Source organism: Muntiacus reevesi, chromosome 2 (genome assembly GCF_963930625.1).
Source record: "Muntiacus reevesi chromosome 2, mMunRee1.1, whole genome shotgun sequence".
Taxonomy (NCBI): Eukaryota; Metazoa; Chordata; class Mammalia; order Artiodactyla; family Cervidae; genus Muntiacus; species Muntiacus reevesi.
In genome coordinates this window covers 141,803,112-141,820,463 of record NC_089250.1, presented here as the reverse complement: position 1 = coordinate 141,820,463, position 17,352 = coordinate 141,803,112, and the positions used below count along the sequence as shown (strand labels likewise).

At 49.8% G+C, this 17,352-nt stretch overlaps 1 protein-coding gene across 1 annotated transcript in view; it reads left to right on the top strand.

The window, feature by feature from the left end:
• Nucleotides 1–17,352, top strand: part of CRTAC1 (cartilage acidic protein 1) — a 151,225-nt gene that overhangs the window by 96,933 nt on the left and 36,940 nt on the right. Inside the window, exons 4-5 of the mRNA XM_065920067.1 lie at nt 11,596–11,732; nt 16,927–17,083. Of these exons, the coding sequence (XP_065776139.1) occupies nt 11,596–11,732; nt 16,927–17,083 (294 nt within the window). The remainder of the gene's footprint in view (nt 1–11,595; nt 11,733–16,926; nt 17,084–17,352) is intronic.

The following is a 17,352-nucleotide window of genomic DNA, read 5'->3' as shown; positions in this document are numbered from 1 at the left end:
ATAAATAAATCCAGGAAGCACAGACAAGGCACACGCCGTTAGGCCTGTGAGAAGGTTTGCCAACAGAGGAAACATGAGGAGAGGCAGACATATGGAGCTCCCAGAAGGTTCGCCTGGGAGGGGTTGGAGCTCGTCCCCCAGAGCTGGGGTGAGGGTGACAGTACCCTGCGGCCTTAGTCCCAGGCATGTACCTCCCAGTGGCCTTCTGTGGGTTTGAGTTAATTTTTCAGTTGACTGATTCAATTGATTCATCGACAGTGGGCGGGTAGTGGAGCCAGAACCTTTGTGCCAGGTCAGCACTTCCCTGGGTCCAGCTGGCCTGAGGCTCAGCCACTGCCACCCTGCCCACCATGAGGAACCTGAGATCCTCTCCAGGAGCCCCAGCCAGCCCACACCTGCCCATGGCTTATGACTGGGGCTCCCTCGGCCTGTGCCCAAGCATTGGAGGGACCTGGGGAACGGGGGCCCCTCCCTCTCCCTCAGCCAGCCTTCAGGAGTCAGCACTGGAGTCCCTGGAAGAGGGCTGGGACCCTGCATCCTGGCAGTGGCCTTAGGAGTCAGCCTGTACAAACCTGGGATCTGCCCCTCACTTCCTGAGTCCTTGAATACCCAGGTTGCTCGACACCTCTCTGTTTCAACCCCTTCACCTCTAGGACAGGCAAAATCGTATCAACTCCATGAGTTTAACTCCTTCTCCATGGACTGTATCCACAGTCTTACCATCACCTACCACACCACTCTAGATGTGAACCAGCTTGCCTTTCTGACTCCTTCTCCTCCCCTCTTCCTCTTGCTCGCCTCATTCCCACCTGAGGTCTTTGCACTTGCTGTTCCCTCCACCTGAGATGCTTTTCCCACCATTGTTCTCAGGACTCATTCCTTCCCTTGGTTCAGGCCCCTTCGCAGGTGTGTCTTCCCTGTCACTCCCTATGCTCTTAACTTGCTTTATTTATTTTTCTTTGGAGCACTTACTACTGTCTGAGAATATGCTGTATATTTGCTGTTCATCTTTCTAGTCTTCTGCTAAATACCATGGGGACAGGGACTTTGTCTTGTTTTCTGCTGTATCTCTATGACCAAAGAAATACTTATGCCACTTAGTAAACATTAATACGTATATCTGACTGAACAGCTGAACTAATGAATGAAAATCACTTATTATGGTGTCTAGGACTTAATCCATGCTCTCTAAGCAACTGCTGTTATAATTTTGTGGCCTGAAGAAAGGCAGAGACTTTAAAAATGTCCTGGACAAAGGCGCCATGGGCCTCCCTCCCGGCTGCTTGAAGGAAGAGACTCTAGGAGCAGAAAGAAGAAAGGATCATCATTTAAATAAGACCCCACACAAACAAGGGTGTCAAGCGCACGCAGCTCAAGGGTTAATAATTGGAAAGTAGGTAAGAGGGAGGGAGCAAAGGAGGACTGACCACAATCCCAAGAGGCCTGAGCAAGGAAAGCAGCCGATGGCTTAACTGACCTGGAAAAGTACTACAATTTCAGGCAACACTGAAGCCAGTGTTTCAGGCAACACCACTCTGGAAAAATCAGGTGGGAGCCTGTGCAGGACAAAGGGGGTTAAGAGCCAGCTCCAGCACAACCATCCACAACTCCCAGCTCCCATCCACAACCCAGGGACCCAGGACCCCCTGCAGCTCCTGTTCAGAGCCCATCCCCCCAGGGTCCTGCACTGACTACCCAGGCTATTGTTGAGCTTGGCCCTGAGCTCTCCTGCCCATGTGACCTGCCTGGGGTAACAGGAGTGTGGTAGTACTTGGACCAGTGTGGACTGTGAGCCCCACAATTTAATTCATTCATTCAATTCAACAGAATGGTCACTGCCCATCTGCCATCTTCAGTCTGAATACACCCCCCTCCTCTTCTACACAAATAGTACTACTCACAGCACTGCCCCTTACTTTTTTATTTAACAACTGATTTTGGACATTATGTCACAACTACACACAGACAGCTTTCTCATTCTTTTTATGGCTGTATAGTACTCTATTATATAGATTTGCCAATCCATGAATTGGCCCTCTATTGAGGAATATTTAAATTGCTTGCAAACCTCCAAATGAATAAGCTTGTACTGCATGCCGTTCTCCACAGCTGCAGGTGTGTCTGTAAGTTCATAGAAATGCAATTGCTGCATCGAAGGAGTATACTGAGGCAGTTTTGATAGGCACAGCCAAATTGTCCTTCAAAGGGACAGTCCTAATTACGCTCCCATCAGCCCGCATGCCAGTGAGCATCTCCCATACCAATACTCTCACCAACTCATGTCATCATTTTAAAAAATATTTGCTAATCTGATGGGGGAAAATTGGCATCTAAATTCAGTTTTAATTTTCATTTTTCTTAAAATGAGTGAGGCTGAACATATTTTTATATATTTGGGTCTCTTGTCTGCTCAGAGCCTTTGCCCATTTTTTTCTATTGATTATCGGCCTTCTTCATATTGATTTTTAACACCTCCTTATAAATTAGGGAAACCAAGCCTCTGTCTGTAATACAAGTTGCACATAGTTTCTTCTTGTTTGTCATTTTTCTTTTGTCTTTGTTCATGGTAGGTTTTGCAATGCGGAACGTTTTTGTTTTTATGAGCTTGGATTTATCACTCTTTTCTCTGATGGCTTCTGAGCTCCGTATTATATTTAGGCCTTCAGTGGGGCTTTTGTAACCTCTCAGAGAGGAGACATCAGTCACTGTGCCAGAGAGAAGAAAGGGAATCAGGGGCGCCTTGCACTTTCAGCCTCTTTTGCCTCCACAGCAGGTGAGCTGTCTGCATGGAGAGCACACCCATTGTCACAGCTCTTCACCCAGGCCCTGTTCCCACAGTATCTGAGGATGCTCTGCCCCTTGCTTCTCAAAGCATGTTTTGCCACTGAGCAGCACTGGCAACAGCTGGAAGCTCATCAGTTTGCAGGATCTAGGGGCCCATCCCAGACCTACTAGGCCAGAATCTGCGTTTTACCAGGATGGCCAGGACTTCTTGTGCGTGGTAAAGCCTGACATACACTGCCCTGAGGCCCCACTCTCTTTTCCTAGGATCCTCTGAAAAAGTGAAAGCATTAATCGCTCAGTCATGTCTGACTTTTTGTAACCCTATGGACTGTAACCTGCCAGGCTCCTCTGTCCATGGAATTCTGTAGAATTCTGAGTGGGTTGCCATTCCCTTCTCCAGGGGATCTTTCTGACCTAGGGATCGAACCCAGGTCCCTTATATTGCAGGCAGATTCTTTGCGGCTGAACCATCAGGTTCTTCCAGGGAACTCTACTCAATGCTCTATGGTGGCTTAAATGAGAAGGAAATTCAAAAAGAGTGAATATGTATAACTGATGCGCTTAACTGTACAGCAGAAACTAAAAATAAATAATAGTTTATAGGACCTAAAATAGATCCTAGGGTCCCCTGATCTCCAGCTGTATTTCCCTTGGACATAAGCCCCAGATTTTCAGCTCACCCAGCATGACCACATTTGGGGAAATGAGCTCATGAACCACTCAGGCCCCCTGCCCCCCACCACCATATGCCTCATTCCCAAGTGGCCTCAGAAGAAGCGAGAATGGAATAAGACTGTCAAAGCAGCACCGTAATAAGTATAAGCCTGGGACTTCTCTAGTGGTCCAGTGGCCAAGACTCCACGCCCCCAGTGCAGGGGGCCTAGGTTTGATCCCTGGTCAGGGAACTAGATCCCACATGACACAACAAAACAGATCCATCAAGATGAACCTAAGACCTCATGCAGCCAGATAAATATATAAATAAATTTTTTAAAAAAATAGTGTATACACCAGTCAGAATGGCTGCTATCCAAAAGTCTACAAGCAATAAATGCTGGAGAGGGTGTGGAGAAAAGGGAAACCTCTTACACTGTTGGTGGGAATGCAAACTAGTACAGCCACTATGGAAAACAGTGTGGAGATTCCTTAAAAAACTGGAAATAGAACTGCCATATGACACAGCAATACCACTTATGGGCATACACACCGAAGAAACCAGATCTGAAAGAGACACGTGTACCCCAATGTTCATCGCAGCACTGTTTATAATAGCCAGGACATGGAAGCAACCTAGATGCCCATCAGCAGACAAATGGATAAGGAAGCTGTGGTACATATACACTATGGAATATTACTCAGCCGTTAAAAAGAATGCATTTGAATCAGTTTTGATGAGGTGGATGAAACTGGAGCCCATTATACAGAGTGAAGTAAGCCAGAAAGATAAACACCAATACAGTATACTAATGCATATATATGGAATTTTAAAAGATGGTAACGATAACCCTATATGCAAAACAGAAAAAGAGACACAGATGTACAGAACAGACTTTTAGACTTTGTGGGAGAAGGCGAGGATGGGATGTTCTGAGAGAATAGCACTGAAACAAGTATACTATCAAGGGTGAAACAGATCGCCAGCCCAGGTTGGATGCATGAGACAAGTGCTCGGGGCTGGTGCACTGGGAAGACCCAGAGGGATGGGATGGGGAGGGAGGCAGGAGTGGGGATCGGAATGGGGAACACATGTAAATCCATGGCTGATTCATGTCAATGTATGGCAAAAACCACTACAATATTGTAAAGTAATTAGCCTCCAACTAATAAAAATAAATGGGAAAAAAAATAGTGTATAGAGCCCTGAAGTCTATTTCCTCAGTCCTAACACAAAAAGAGTTTCCTCAGGGACTGGGGCAGCCCTCCACTGGCTCCTACCCAGCTATTTATTTACTTTTAGTTTCTTCTGTACAGCAAAGTGCATCAGTTACATACATATCCACTCTTTTTAAAGTTCCTTCCCACTTAGGTCACCAGAGCATTGAGCAGAGTCCCCAGGGCTTTACAGCAGGTTCTCATTAGTCATCTATTTTATATATAATAGTGTATACATATCGATCTCAACCTCCCAATTCATCTCACCAATCTCCCATGCCACCCCTTCCTCCCCTCTTGGCAACAGTGTTTTTTCCTACATCTGTGACTCTGTTCTACTTTGCAAATAAGTTCATCTCTACCATTTTTACAGATTCCACGTATAACTGATAACTGATACTACACATTTGTCTTTTTCTGACTTACTTCTCTCTATATGACAATCTCTGGGTTCATTCAAAGCCACTGCAAATGGTTTTATTTCATTTCTTTTTATGACAGAGTAATATTCCACTGTATATATGTACTATATCTTATTTATCCATTCCTCTGTCGATGGACATTCAGATTGCTTCCAAGTTCTGTATACTATAAATAGTGCTGCAATGAACATCAGAGTGCAGGCATCCTTTCAAATTATGATTTTCTCTGGATATATGCCCAGGAGTAAGATTGATGTAGGTTGCTCTATTTTTAGTTTTTTAAGGAACCTCCATACTTTTTTACATAGTCCTCCCAGCTCTTTAATATGTGGGGTGGGGGGTGCTTTGCAGTCAGACCACAATTTGAGGCTCAGCATTGCCACTTAACAATCTTAGGTAAATGGCTTAAGCCTCTGAGCCCCAGTTTCTCTCTCAAAGAGTCTATCTTCCTTACATGACTATGGAAAGGACCAACTGAGCTAATGTGAGCGAAGCACTAGGCAGAAGTTATTCTGATTTTCCTCTTCTCCCTGGGATGGAGGAAGGAAGACTGAGGTCTGAAATTATATTAGGGGCAGGGTGTGCAGGTGGGACACAGGGAAGCCTGGGTTCTTTCTTTTTTAAAATGTCCTTTGCCAGAGCCAGTTGTTTTTTCCCCTAGGGCCATCACTTCTTTGCTGGTTTTCCACTAAGTCTTATAAAGCATTTTATACTTAATGTCACAGTTGTCTTCTGGGGTGTGGCTTATTGAGGATTTGCAGTGGTCATGCCCTGTAATTACCTGGATGATGATGGTGGCGATCATGATGATGGTGGTGAGGAGGAGGAGGAGGAAGATAGTGGTGGTGACGGTGGTGATGGTGATGACAGTGTTTTATTGCTTATTGAATTTATTATGAGCCAGGTATTGTTCTAAGTACTTTGTTTACATTATCTAGTTTAATCCTCACAACACCCTGATAAATAAGTGATCATTCTCATTATCACATTTTATACACAAGAAAAAGACAAATTCATGACTTGCCCAAGTTCAACCCAGGCCCAGGATGTTGCTGACTAGCTCCTGACCCTGCTGCTCGGCAGTAATCTCTTTGCCTTAAGAATGTAGCTGAAGGCTGAGCCCCCAGCCCTACCACACACACCGCCCCATCCTTCTCTTTGCCACCGTTATCAGACTCAAGTCAGGTCATCTCCCGGGGTTGGGGGCAGCTCCTGAGGTAGGAGGCATTCAGGCTAACGATCCTTAGGAAGAGCCCTTTGTAGCCCAAACTCACCCTCCCAGTGGCTCTAAGATGACTTCTGGGGGTCGAGTTGGGTGTACAGATGACAAGATGGTGAATTGAAGACCATTTGCTCGATTGACACCAGTGCCCTCGATGCAGAACCTCTCTGTTTTCTATTTGTCTGGTGACTCCTCCACTTCTGTCCCTTCTTCTCCCTCCCACGCCCAAATGTGTCCCCTTCCTGGGACTGAGTCTGTGGCCCTGGGCCTTCCCTTTTACCCCAGTTCCAGCCTCCCTTCTCTGCAAACTGCCATCCGTCATGTCCAGCAAGCCCTTGGGCATGCCTTCTTGGCCACCTTATGATCCCTGAAAATGCCAAGCTCCTGCTCCCACCCCAGCTGGCCCAATGCCCCACTTCCCTCACTCCCCCACACCGTGGAGTTGCTCTGACCCACTGCACCTCCTGCCCTAGCCTCTGGAACCCAACACTTCTCCCCACTTCCCCTGTTACTTCTCATGCCTGAGCTACTACAGAAGTGGCCTCTCCACTTCACTATCTCCCCTGTGAGCCCACACCTCACTCCAGTGCCAGGTGAATCTTTCAGAAACATTGTCTTCCCCAGATCAGAAACCACCCGTGCCTCCTTCGGCCTCAGTGCTGGATTAGCGGCTCTCTCCTGGCCTGCCTTGCTTCTCCTCCTGCCCCTGCACAAACCCTACCTCTAGGCAGACTCAGTGTCCCCTCTATGTCTTTGTCTGTGTTTCCCTTCCTGCCCTTAGCACCCTTCCTCCTCCTCTCTACCTGACAAGTTGTGGGTGCAGTGCTCAGAAGTGCAGGCTTCAGAGTCAGAAAGACCTGGGTTTGACTCTGTCTGCACCACACACTAGCTCTTGGGAAATTAACCTCTCTGCCCCTCAATTTTTCCATCTGTAAAATGGGGCTACACTGCCTCTCAAGGCAGTGTGAGAATTCAGGCAAGATGATGATTGTTAAAAAAAAAAAAATGCTTCATGCAGAGCCTGGCTATACTAGGTGCTCTGCACACTGGAGTTGTGCTATTGTTCCTCTGATGCTTCACGTCCCGGTTCAAGTGCCTCCTCTGTCATGAAGCCCTCCCCGATCACTGTGACTGACTTCACTGCATCTCCAGGATGTACTCTCCTATCATCTCTGTGGGGCTCTGCTAGTTGTGGGATCATAGGCAAATCCCCTTGCCTCTGGTGCCTCAGGTCCTTCATCTGTAAATTGGTCTTGAAAATAGTACTTTCCTTGTAGGCTTGTGGCAAGTGTTAGTGAGTGAATGTGTGTGAAGCTCATGGCATATAGAAATCACCATAGGGATGTTAAGTAGTTTTATCTTTACTACAGTCCCATGGCACCTCCTTTTTGTAACCCTCCTGTCCACTAATGAACTATAAGTGCCCCGAGTCAGGGACCGAGACTCCTACTTCCCTGGGGCCTCCCAGCACGGGCAGGGAGTGGGGGGCCCTGAGCCTCCTCCACTGGGCCTTCCCAGTATCCTGCCACCTGGCACTTGCCACAACTGCCCTTCCATTGGGCTGGCTTCCCAGGTGATGCTGGTGGTAAAGAACCAGCCTTCCAGTGTAAGAGACAAGAGAGACTGGGTTCAATCCCTGGGTTGGGAGGACCCCTGGAGGAGGGCCTGGCAATCCACTCCAGTGTTCTTGCCTGGAGAATTCCCATGGACGGAGGAGCCTGGCAGGCTACAGTTCATGGGGTCCCAAAGAATCAGACACAACTGAAGTGACTTAGCATGCACACACTGAGACCTTCAAAGCTCCCTTAGTGCCAACATGCCAGATTCTGGGTAGGATTGTTCCTCACAGGGGATGTGACCTCCAGAGCCCCGTACCCTGCCCTTGAACACCCTCTGTTTCTCCCAGGCCTCTGCTTTCCAGGAATCTCCCCCCAGGACCCAGGAGAGGCCCTCTGCCCTCTCCTTCTCAAGCTGCTGACCCTGACTCAGTGAGGGACCCTAGGGCAGAGTGCAGTTACAAGGAGCCGGAAGGTGGGATTACGCGCTGACGTGGGCCAGGGGCCGTGCTGGGTGTTTATTGCCAGTGCCATCGACCCGCACAGCTCGCTGTTTATCTGTCTTCCTGACACACCTAATTACCCAGGTTGCAGCTGCCAGAGCGTTTGCTCTTCCTAAATCACAGGCTCCCATCCCTCCTGTCGCCCAGGCCTCCAGGCCTCTGCCTGCAGAAGGCCTGCCATTGATTTTGCCGTTCCCATTTATGATCTACAAGGCTCTGCATCACTGTTGCACATTTTACCTTAATTAGTTTATTCTTTGGGGCGTCCCTGGTCAGCTCAGAAGCCAGGAGACTGGAACGAGGGAAGAGGCTAACAGTATGTGTCACCCTAACGCCTCTGGCCACAAAGCCCAGCATCTGGCCTGATGTCAACACCCCAGGGCAGCAATTTGCACAGAACACTGGTAGTTCTGGAGGATGCTAAGGTGAGCTGCAAAAAGGGCTGCCATGGCTGAGTATGTTTGGGAAAGGCTGGCTTACGTGAAATTAAGCCTGTAATATACTGCAAGACTTTTCAAAGTTTTGATAGGCTGGTGTCCATTGAGAATCTCCAAGTGGGGGGTGAAAGATGCAGTCTTTCCTGAGCTCAGATAATCATGAAATCGTTTCTCCAGGCAGCTCAGAGAGACCAGATTCCACTAAACACACTTTGGGAAATGTGAGCAGGAAGAATCGGGGGTAATTAGGCAAATACAGGAGGATTGAGTCACCCTGGGCCCGTTTTTTTCCTCTTGCCTAGCTAAGGCAGGGACTCAGAGGTTTGAGAAAGTTTTCCCACTGTATGCAGAGGGGCCCATCAGAGGTCTGCAGAGCCGCCACTGCCAGAGCTGCTTTCTCACCCAGTCCAAGCTTTGGTTGAGTTTAATCTTGGTCAAATTTCAGGGGGAAATAGACAAGTTGAGGTGTAGTCTCAAGAGGCCCTGGTTTGACAGAGAAGGGCAAGGGTCGCTCGCTATTGTGAAGGCTGGGCATCCGGAAGCTGCAGGACCATCCTCGGAGGCCCCCCAAGCATTAGAAGGCGATGACAAGGCTGCCACTTGCCTGGGGAGTAGCCGTGCTCCTCTCCCGCAGTCCCGAAACCCAGAACGCTCTGAAAGCCTCAAGTGCTTTTTTTAAGTTTGTGGGAAAGTGAATTGATAGCAAAACCTGTCCTGAGCTGATGTGAGCTATTTATGGGCTTTATTTATCCCACTTGGTGTGATATTAATATATTTCACTGCAGAAATATTAATGTGTTTAATTACAGGGTGCTGCCCTGGTTCCTGCTGGGGGTGTTATATAATAAACAGGGTGTGCGTTGTGTTACCTTTCTGAAATGTGAAAGGGAAAATAATCTAAGTTTCTAAACATATCTGTTCCCCAGGGATTGCAACAAGGGCCTAGAGACCCAGGTGGTGCAGAGAAAACAGGGGCCACAGAGTTTTCCCCTGCAGTTCCTGCAGCCATGCTGGGAGTGGGGAGGCCAGCTGTTACCCCCAACTCTCAGATGAGGAAACCAAGGCCCTAAGGGAATAAAGAACTGGCTCGGACAAATGGGAATCAGAGCTGGACATGGGCTTGGGCCGAGCCCACACCTGCACTTCTGTCCTGATCAGGCTCCTCAGGAGCGCCAGTGAGCACCCACCCCCGGCCACGGCAGCTCTGGCAGACACTTGGGAGCCCCATTGGGTACCACCCCCAACCATAGCAGCTCTGGCAGATCCCCAGGAGCCCCAGTGGGCCCCCAGCAGCCACAGCAGCTCTGTGCAGACCCTTGGGAGCCCCAGTGGGCATTCCCCCACCAGCCACAGCAGCTCTGGCAAACCCTGGCTTCGACTCCTCAGTCCAGGTCTCCCCCACCACCCATAGACACCTGCAGGACTCCTGGATCTGCCTCCCGTTCCACTCAGAAAGGGCCTTCCCCTTCATGGGAACTGGTCTCTGCACGCCCGGGAGGTTCAGGCCAGGTGGCATGGCTCTGTCCCCCTGCCAGCTCCCCAGAGTCTGGTGAGTGTCCCTGGGGTCAAGTCCAGGCCCTACAGAGAATGCACCTTCCCCTGTGGGTCCCCGTGGTCTTAGGAGGGCCCCATGTGAGGCCACTCAGAGGGCAGCCTTTGTCCCCCCAGTCAGAGCCCCCTGAGGACCCTTGCATAAATAGCCCTCACCGAAACATGCTCACACTCATGCACTCACTGTCCTGTCACTCGCTGTCACACTCATTCTCACACTCCCTCAATCTCACGCTTTCGCTCACTCATTTTTACTCACACTCTTGTTCTCATACACCCACTTACTCCTGCTTATTCCTACACACTTTCACACACTCTCTCACACACTGAGACACTCTCGACACACCCCTGCAATGCAGGGCTGAAGTCCCTGAAGCACCTCAGAGGGTCTCCCGTCTATGAAACCAGAATAGTCACTTCTGTCGAGGACCAGCCCCAACTCTGGAGGGGCGCTGTGCTCAGCCTCTAACCTGAGTTATGTCATTTATCCCTCGAATTAAAGTAGAATGTAGTTATTATTGTTATCCCCACTTCCAAATAAGGAAACTGAGGCTCAAATTGCCCACAGTCAACAACTAAAATCTGGAAGAGTCTCTGTAGAACCGAGCCTGAGACTCAGGCTGGTTTACTCAAAACCCCAAGTTTTAGCTGCCGCATCACCTGCTCCCCTCAGCCTGAACCCATTGCTTCTCCACTAACCCTCGTCCCATGAGTGCTGACCTCACTGCCATCCAGGTTTCTCAGGCTATTGGTGATACCCCTGTCAGAGCTCAACTCCCAGCCCCGCCCTCCATCTGGATTTCGAGACCCGCCCACTGACCAGGACCATTTCTTCTGAGACCCACATCAGGCCCTGTGATTGAGCAGAGCATGCAGGGAGCAGCTCCTAGAAAAAAAGAGACATTCTTGGTTGAGTCTGGATGTGAAATACTGGCGATCCCAGGATGTCCCTCCTGATGCCACAGAAGTGTGGTGCAGACTGTGAGATCCTGCTATTGAGGATCAGCTCTGACCCACACTAGCGGTCACACTTCTTCCAAAGTTCCTGAGGCCTGGGCTGGCCATCTTCATAAGCTTCAGTGTCTTCTCTCAATTGAGAATAACTGGGTGTCCCCAGGAGAGGGGTCACCACTGCCTGAGGGCTGTGAGGAGCGTTCACCGTGCAGCAGGTAACCCATCCACCTGTGGCCTCAACACCTGGGACAGGCACCCCACCGACCACCAGCCTCTCTTCCCTCCTCTCTCCAGGGGTGGCCACGTACACAGACAAGTTGTTCAAGTTCCGCAATAACCGCTGGGAAGACATCCTGAGTGACGAGGTCAATGTGGCCCGCGGCGTGGCCAGCCTCTTTGCCGGGCGCTCTGTGGCCTGTGTGGACAGGAAGGTGAGTCCAGGGCACATGGGGGCCTGGGGAGAAGGGAGGCACCAGCAGCGTGATGGGCAGGAGGGGGCCCCAGCAGACATCCCCAGACAGAGCATGGCTCCCAAGGGCAGAGCTCAAGGCCACACCCATGGGCCTTGCACATAGTAGGTGCTAACATGCTTTCACATCCTTTCTCCTCTGAGGGCCCCCCGGCAACCAGGGGCTGTCATCTTTGTGTCTACTGGACAGAGGAGGGCACTGAACCCCAGCGTGGAGCAGGGACCTGCCTGAGGACCCACAATGGATTGGTGGTGTGGCTCAGACATGAATCAGAATCTGTCAGCTCTTAAGCTTGTGTTCGTTAATTCAACTCAACTCATTTATGAAGTGCCAACTATGTGCCAGGCATTGAGCCATCAGGCCCCCTCCCCCATAAATATTTATGGAACAAACAAAGGCATAGCAAAGGGGCTCATGAGCGGGTGAGCGGAGGGTTGCCTGAATGTACAAGTACTTTAGTTAATCCAAGGCATCATTGATACTTTCCTGCCCTGCTGGTCCACCCGGCACACGGGTGCTCAACTCAAAGTGTCGGGGAGAAAGGCCAAGTGAGGAGGGAAGAAGCAGCTGCAACCATCCGTCCTGTGAGGGGGCCCCGCCCGGGCATCCCAGCCAACCCAGCCAGAGCCAGAGCGTGGCGTGGCGGTGATTTATCCCTCCTGTCACCTGCTCCCCTGCCGCCCCTCCTTGGCTCTTACAAAACATCATCACTAAATCAGGGACCCAGCTGCTGCCCAGCTTCCCGGGGAGCGTCTCTGGCCCCCATTCCGGGAGCTGGGGCGAGGGGGCCAACTTGTTCGTTTGGGATTGGAGATGGCATCAAGGGGGTTGGGGATTCAGAGTGAATCTTCACAGCAGGGGCCTCCAGGCCTTGGGAAAAGGCAGGTGCCAGGTATAAATATTTATTTCTTAACAAGCTGGTGCTGGGAAGGGCAGCCAAGCTGCGCTGTGAAGCCACATTTAGCCCTGACCTGAATCTGCGCCACCTGGACTCCCGCCTGGTGGAAGGAGGAAACGGGGAGGAGGCTCCATGAGAGCCCCAGGGAGTGGGGAGGATTTGGGGGGGCGGAGGGGCCGCCAGGCCTGGCCTCTGAGAGGCCTCCTCCTGGCTTCCAGTCTCCTGAGCCCCTTCATGCCCAGGGCGCCCCACACCCAGCTAAGGAGGGAACCTTCTCAGCACCGGTAGGAGGGTCTGAAGGTTAATCTCTGAGAGACGCACTCTGTTCTAACAAGGTGACCTACACACCCACGCACCTAACCACAGGACAGAGGCACCCTGTGAAGTGCAAAAAGAAAAAAGGGGGGAGAAAGACACTTTGGCATGAAGCACAGTAGGCAAGCACTTAGCGGCTCGCTCACTCCCTACTCAGACCCAGCCTCAGGGAGCTAGAAAGTGCCCCCACGGTCTATCTGCCATCAGAAGAGGGGCTATTGTCTGTGTCCAGCCACCACCTTGGCTACCCCCGAGGCCTGAGAACTGTGGAGAGGTCAAGGCCAGTGTGGCAGCTGAGAGACAGGGATGCAGTGTGGTGCAGGAAAACACGAGAGCAATCGTAAAAATAGGGATATAATATTAACATAACAAAACATTAATAATAATAGCTATTATGCTTATTAAACTAGCCCCGTGCCAAGCTCTGTGCTAAGTGATTTCCATTCACCATCTTACTGAATTTTCAAATAAGCCAATGAGGTAAATGCTGTCATTATCCCCATTTTACAGATAGGGAAACTAAGGCTTCTAGCGCTTAAGCAATTTGACCTTGTCACCATATAACAAGTGACAGGCAAAGCCAAATTGAGTCCTGCCTAGGTGAAAATAATCAGACACCTTTTTACCTCCCTACTACCTTGCCTTTGGGTAAACCTGTACCAAATACACATTTCTCACATTTCTAACCACAGGTTCTATTACAGTCTTTGCCCTACAACCCCTAGCTGGGGCTGTTGGGGTACCTGATTGGTGGTCTCTGGACCAACAGCATCAGCGTTGTTAGAAATGCGGGTTCTCAGGCCCCACCCTCCAGACCTATCCATCAGAACCACTCAGGGTAGGGTTTCAACTAAGCCCAAAGGTGACTCTGATGTGTGCTAAGCTTGGGAGCTTTGCGCCAGGTAAAAGTCTCAACCCCTACAGTGTGCTGTTCTCTCGCTCTCGCCTCTCAGCCCTCATCCGTTCTCTGCCTCTAACCTGGAACACTACTGCCCTTCGTCTTCAGCTGCCTCATCATTCATCCACCTTTCTGGATCCAGCCCAAAGCCAATCTCTTACAAGAAGCGTTCCCTGATCGATAATGATTATGCCTCATGTTTATATAGCATTTTTATCTTTTCAAAGTCCTTTCACATGTGTTGTCTCATTTCATCTTCTCAACGACCCTGCCAGGAAGCAGGGGGGCTACAGTTCCCATGTAACACGTGAGGAGGTGCAGCTAAAGTGGGTGAGGAACCTGCCCAAGGACGTAGAGCCAGTTAGGGGCAGAGCTTGGACTAGGATCCAGACTGACAGCCCTAGGCCAGTGGTTTTCAGGGTGTGGTGCCTGAAACAGCTGCACCAGCTTTACCTGGGAACTTGTTAGAAATGCAGATTTGAGGGCTCCCTCCAGACCCCCTTAAATCATAAGCTCTGGGGATAGGACCCAGCATCCATGTTGCTTTCACTGCCACCACCACCCTGCCCCCTTCCTGCTGCCAGTTGATTCTGAGGTAGACTAGAGGATGGGTCCCACTGCCCTGGACCCAAAGCTGCAGAAACATCTTCCGTCCCCTGGAATCAGCTCCCCCACCCACAATTACTGTGGTCAAGTTCACATGTGAATTTCTATAACTGTAACACATCTACAATTTTTCTGTTTTGTCAACCCAATACACTGATATAAGGAACTAGGTATAACCGCATTTTATAAATATGCTGATTTCTAGCAGAGTGCATTTCAGTTCATTTGGGCTTAATTGCCCATTTGTCGATGAGATTGTGAACAGCTGGTAGGGTCAGGCAGCGTCACGGTAAAGGCGCACTTTCCCCTTTGGCCCCATCCATTCACCCTTCATCCAGTCATTCCACACACGTACACCAAGCTCCTGGGATGGGCAAGAATCTTTCTACGTTCTCCCTAACCACAAATGATGTTGTAAAGCAGTGCAACTCAGACTTCAGTTTTGCGTAGGGATCATGTGGGGATCTTCTGAAAATGCAGATTCTGATTCGGCAGGTCTGGACTGGAACCTGAGAGTCCGTATTTCTAACATGCTTCCAGGTGACACTGATGCTGTTGGCCCAAGGACTGTTTTGAATAACAAGACTCGGGTAGCCGAATCAGAATCTGCATTTTCACAAGATCCCCACATGATCCCTGTGCAAAACTGATGCACTGCTTTACAACATCATTCAAGTAGCAGGCTAGAGACCCAAAGAACCAGAAATGAAGAGGCAGAAAAGTCTTTATGGAACAGCTTTGCCACCTTCTCCAGTTTCCTGCCCCGACATGCCACACCTTGCGTTTTATATTCTGGGAACATTGAACAAACTGTTTGCGGCTTCCCAACATATGATATATATCACTCTTTGTCTCATCTCTGCCTGGAAGGTTCTTTCCCCTCCACTTCACCTGGCTGAGACTCCTCTTAGAAAACCTTTTCTGAACTTTCTATGGCCAGGTGCCCTTCCTCTGGGTTAGGAGCCCTTCTTTTGGGGAAACCCTGTACCCAGTCTTAATGAGACCTGTAGTTGCTGACACGTCTGATTCCCCCAGGAGAGCCTGAGCACCTTCCTTGCTTCACCCACCTTTTAGCCCCAGGTGGCTCTTAATCAACTTCCTCAAAGAAAATGGTTCCAAAGGGATAAAGTGACCAGTTAGGCGAGAGAGGGCTCTCATGGGACCACTGGGGAAGAAATAGAAGAAAGCAAAGAAAGCTGAACAGAGGGCAGTGACAGGGCACGCTGTGCTGTCTTAAATTCAGCTGTTTCTCCCAGGTGGTTTTGTGCTCATGGCTTCCTTTGTTGTTGTTGTTTTTAATTTTATTTTTTATTTAAGTATAGTTGATTTACAATGTTGTGTTAGTTTCAGGATACAGCAAAGTGATTCATCTATACATACATACATACATACATATATATATATATATATATTAGATTCTTTTCTCTTACAGGTTATTACAAAATATTGAGTATAGTTCCCGGTGCCATACAGTAGCTTGTCAGCTTCCTTAAAGCCAGACTATAAGCAACCTAAGAACAAAGACTTTGTCTGAAGTACATTTATAACCCAGGACCTTGCACATCGTTGGAGCTCAAGAAATATGTACTGTCTGATTAATTGGAGGGAAATGCTGCAAGGGATAAGAGGAAAGCTAGAAAACTGATTGAGAAATTGTGTGGATCTCTTGGGGGAAAGAAAGCATCCATTGAAGAAATAACACCATTATAATAACAGGCAGGAAAGAATCTTTCATCAGCCGTGTTTTGGACTAGAGAGGAGAATGACTACAGTAACAAGGAACAAGCCCAGGGCTTCTCCTGGATGCAAAGGGGGAAATATATATATATATATTTGAGACACTGTTATAAAGGCAGAACTAATATACAATTTCTTTCTGGTACAGGAAAAGCAAGGGGGTAGAAGTGGGAAGGAGGAGCCTGGCGTGGCCGAACCTCTTGTGCCATCCAAATTAAGGAGTGAAGAAGTATGGGGTGGGGGTGGGGAGGGAGATGGCTCAGGAATTTGCTTGTCATCTTGGCTGGAGCAAGCTTGAATGGGAGAGAGAGAGACTGAGAATAATGGGAATTGGTAGATCAATCAATCAGCAAATATTTATTGAGCAGCTACCCTGGCTGGCAGCTGGAGAGAGCTCAGCTGGAGGGAGGCACATTAGAAAATTGTCTATAAAAAGGTGGTTGTGGGGGAGAGGGAGGGATGTTCTTCTGGAACAGGAGAGAAGGGGAAGGACTGTGCTATAGGACCCTGGGGCATCCCACACTTCGTAGCCTCTGTGAAAAAGCACTTCTGGAGCTGTGTCGTGCAAGGTCACGCAGGCCAGACCCCAGGAGCAGAGCCCGAACCCCGAGAAAGAGCTACGGTCCTGTAAGTGGAGGTGGGATCTGCTTCCAGGCCCACAGATGGTCCTGCTCACTGACCCTCCTTCCCTGCCTGCTCAGGGCTCCGGACGCTACTCCATCTACATCGCCAACTATGCCTACGGTAACGTGGGCCCTGACGCCCTCATCGAAATGGACCCCGAGGCCAGTGACCTCTCCCGGGGCATCCTGGCGCTCAGAGATGTAGCTGCTGAAGCTGGGGTCAGCAAATACACAGGTAGGCAGAATGGAACGGGGCGGGGTGGGGCGGGGCTGTGAGCTGGAGGGGCCGGGGGCTGGGGCGAGGCTTCAGGCCCTGAAAGGCTGAGTCCAATTCATCAGAGACCCCCACCTCTCTTGCTCCAGCCAAGAGAGGGTGGGTCTGTGTCCCTGGGGAGGGAGAGTGAAGGTTTTATTCTATCCCACCACCCACAGACGGCTTCCTCCAAGGCCGCCTCTCCAGATGATGGGACATCTGGTGGGGTGGGCTTTGGCGGGCACAGTGGG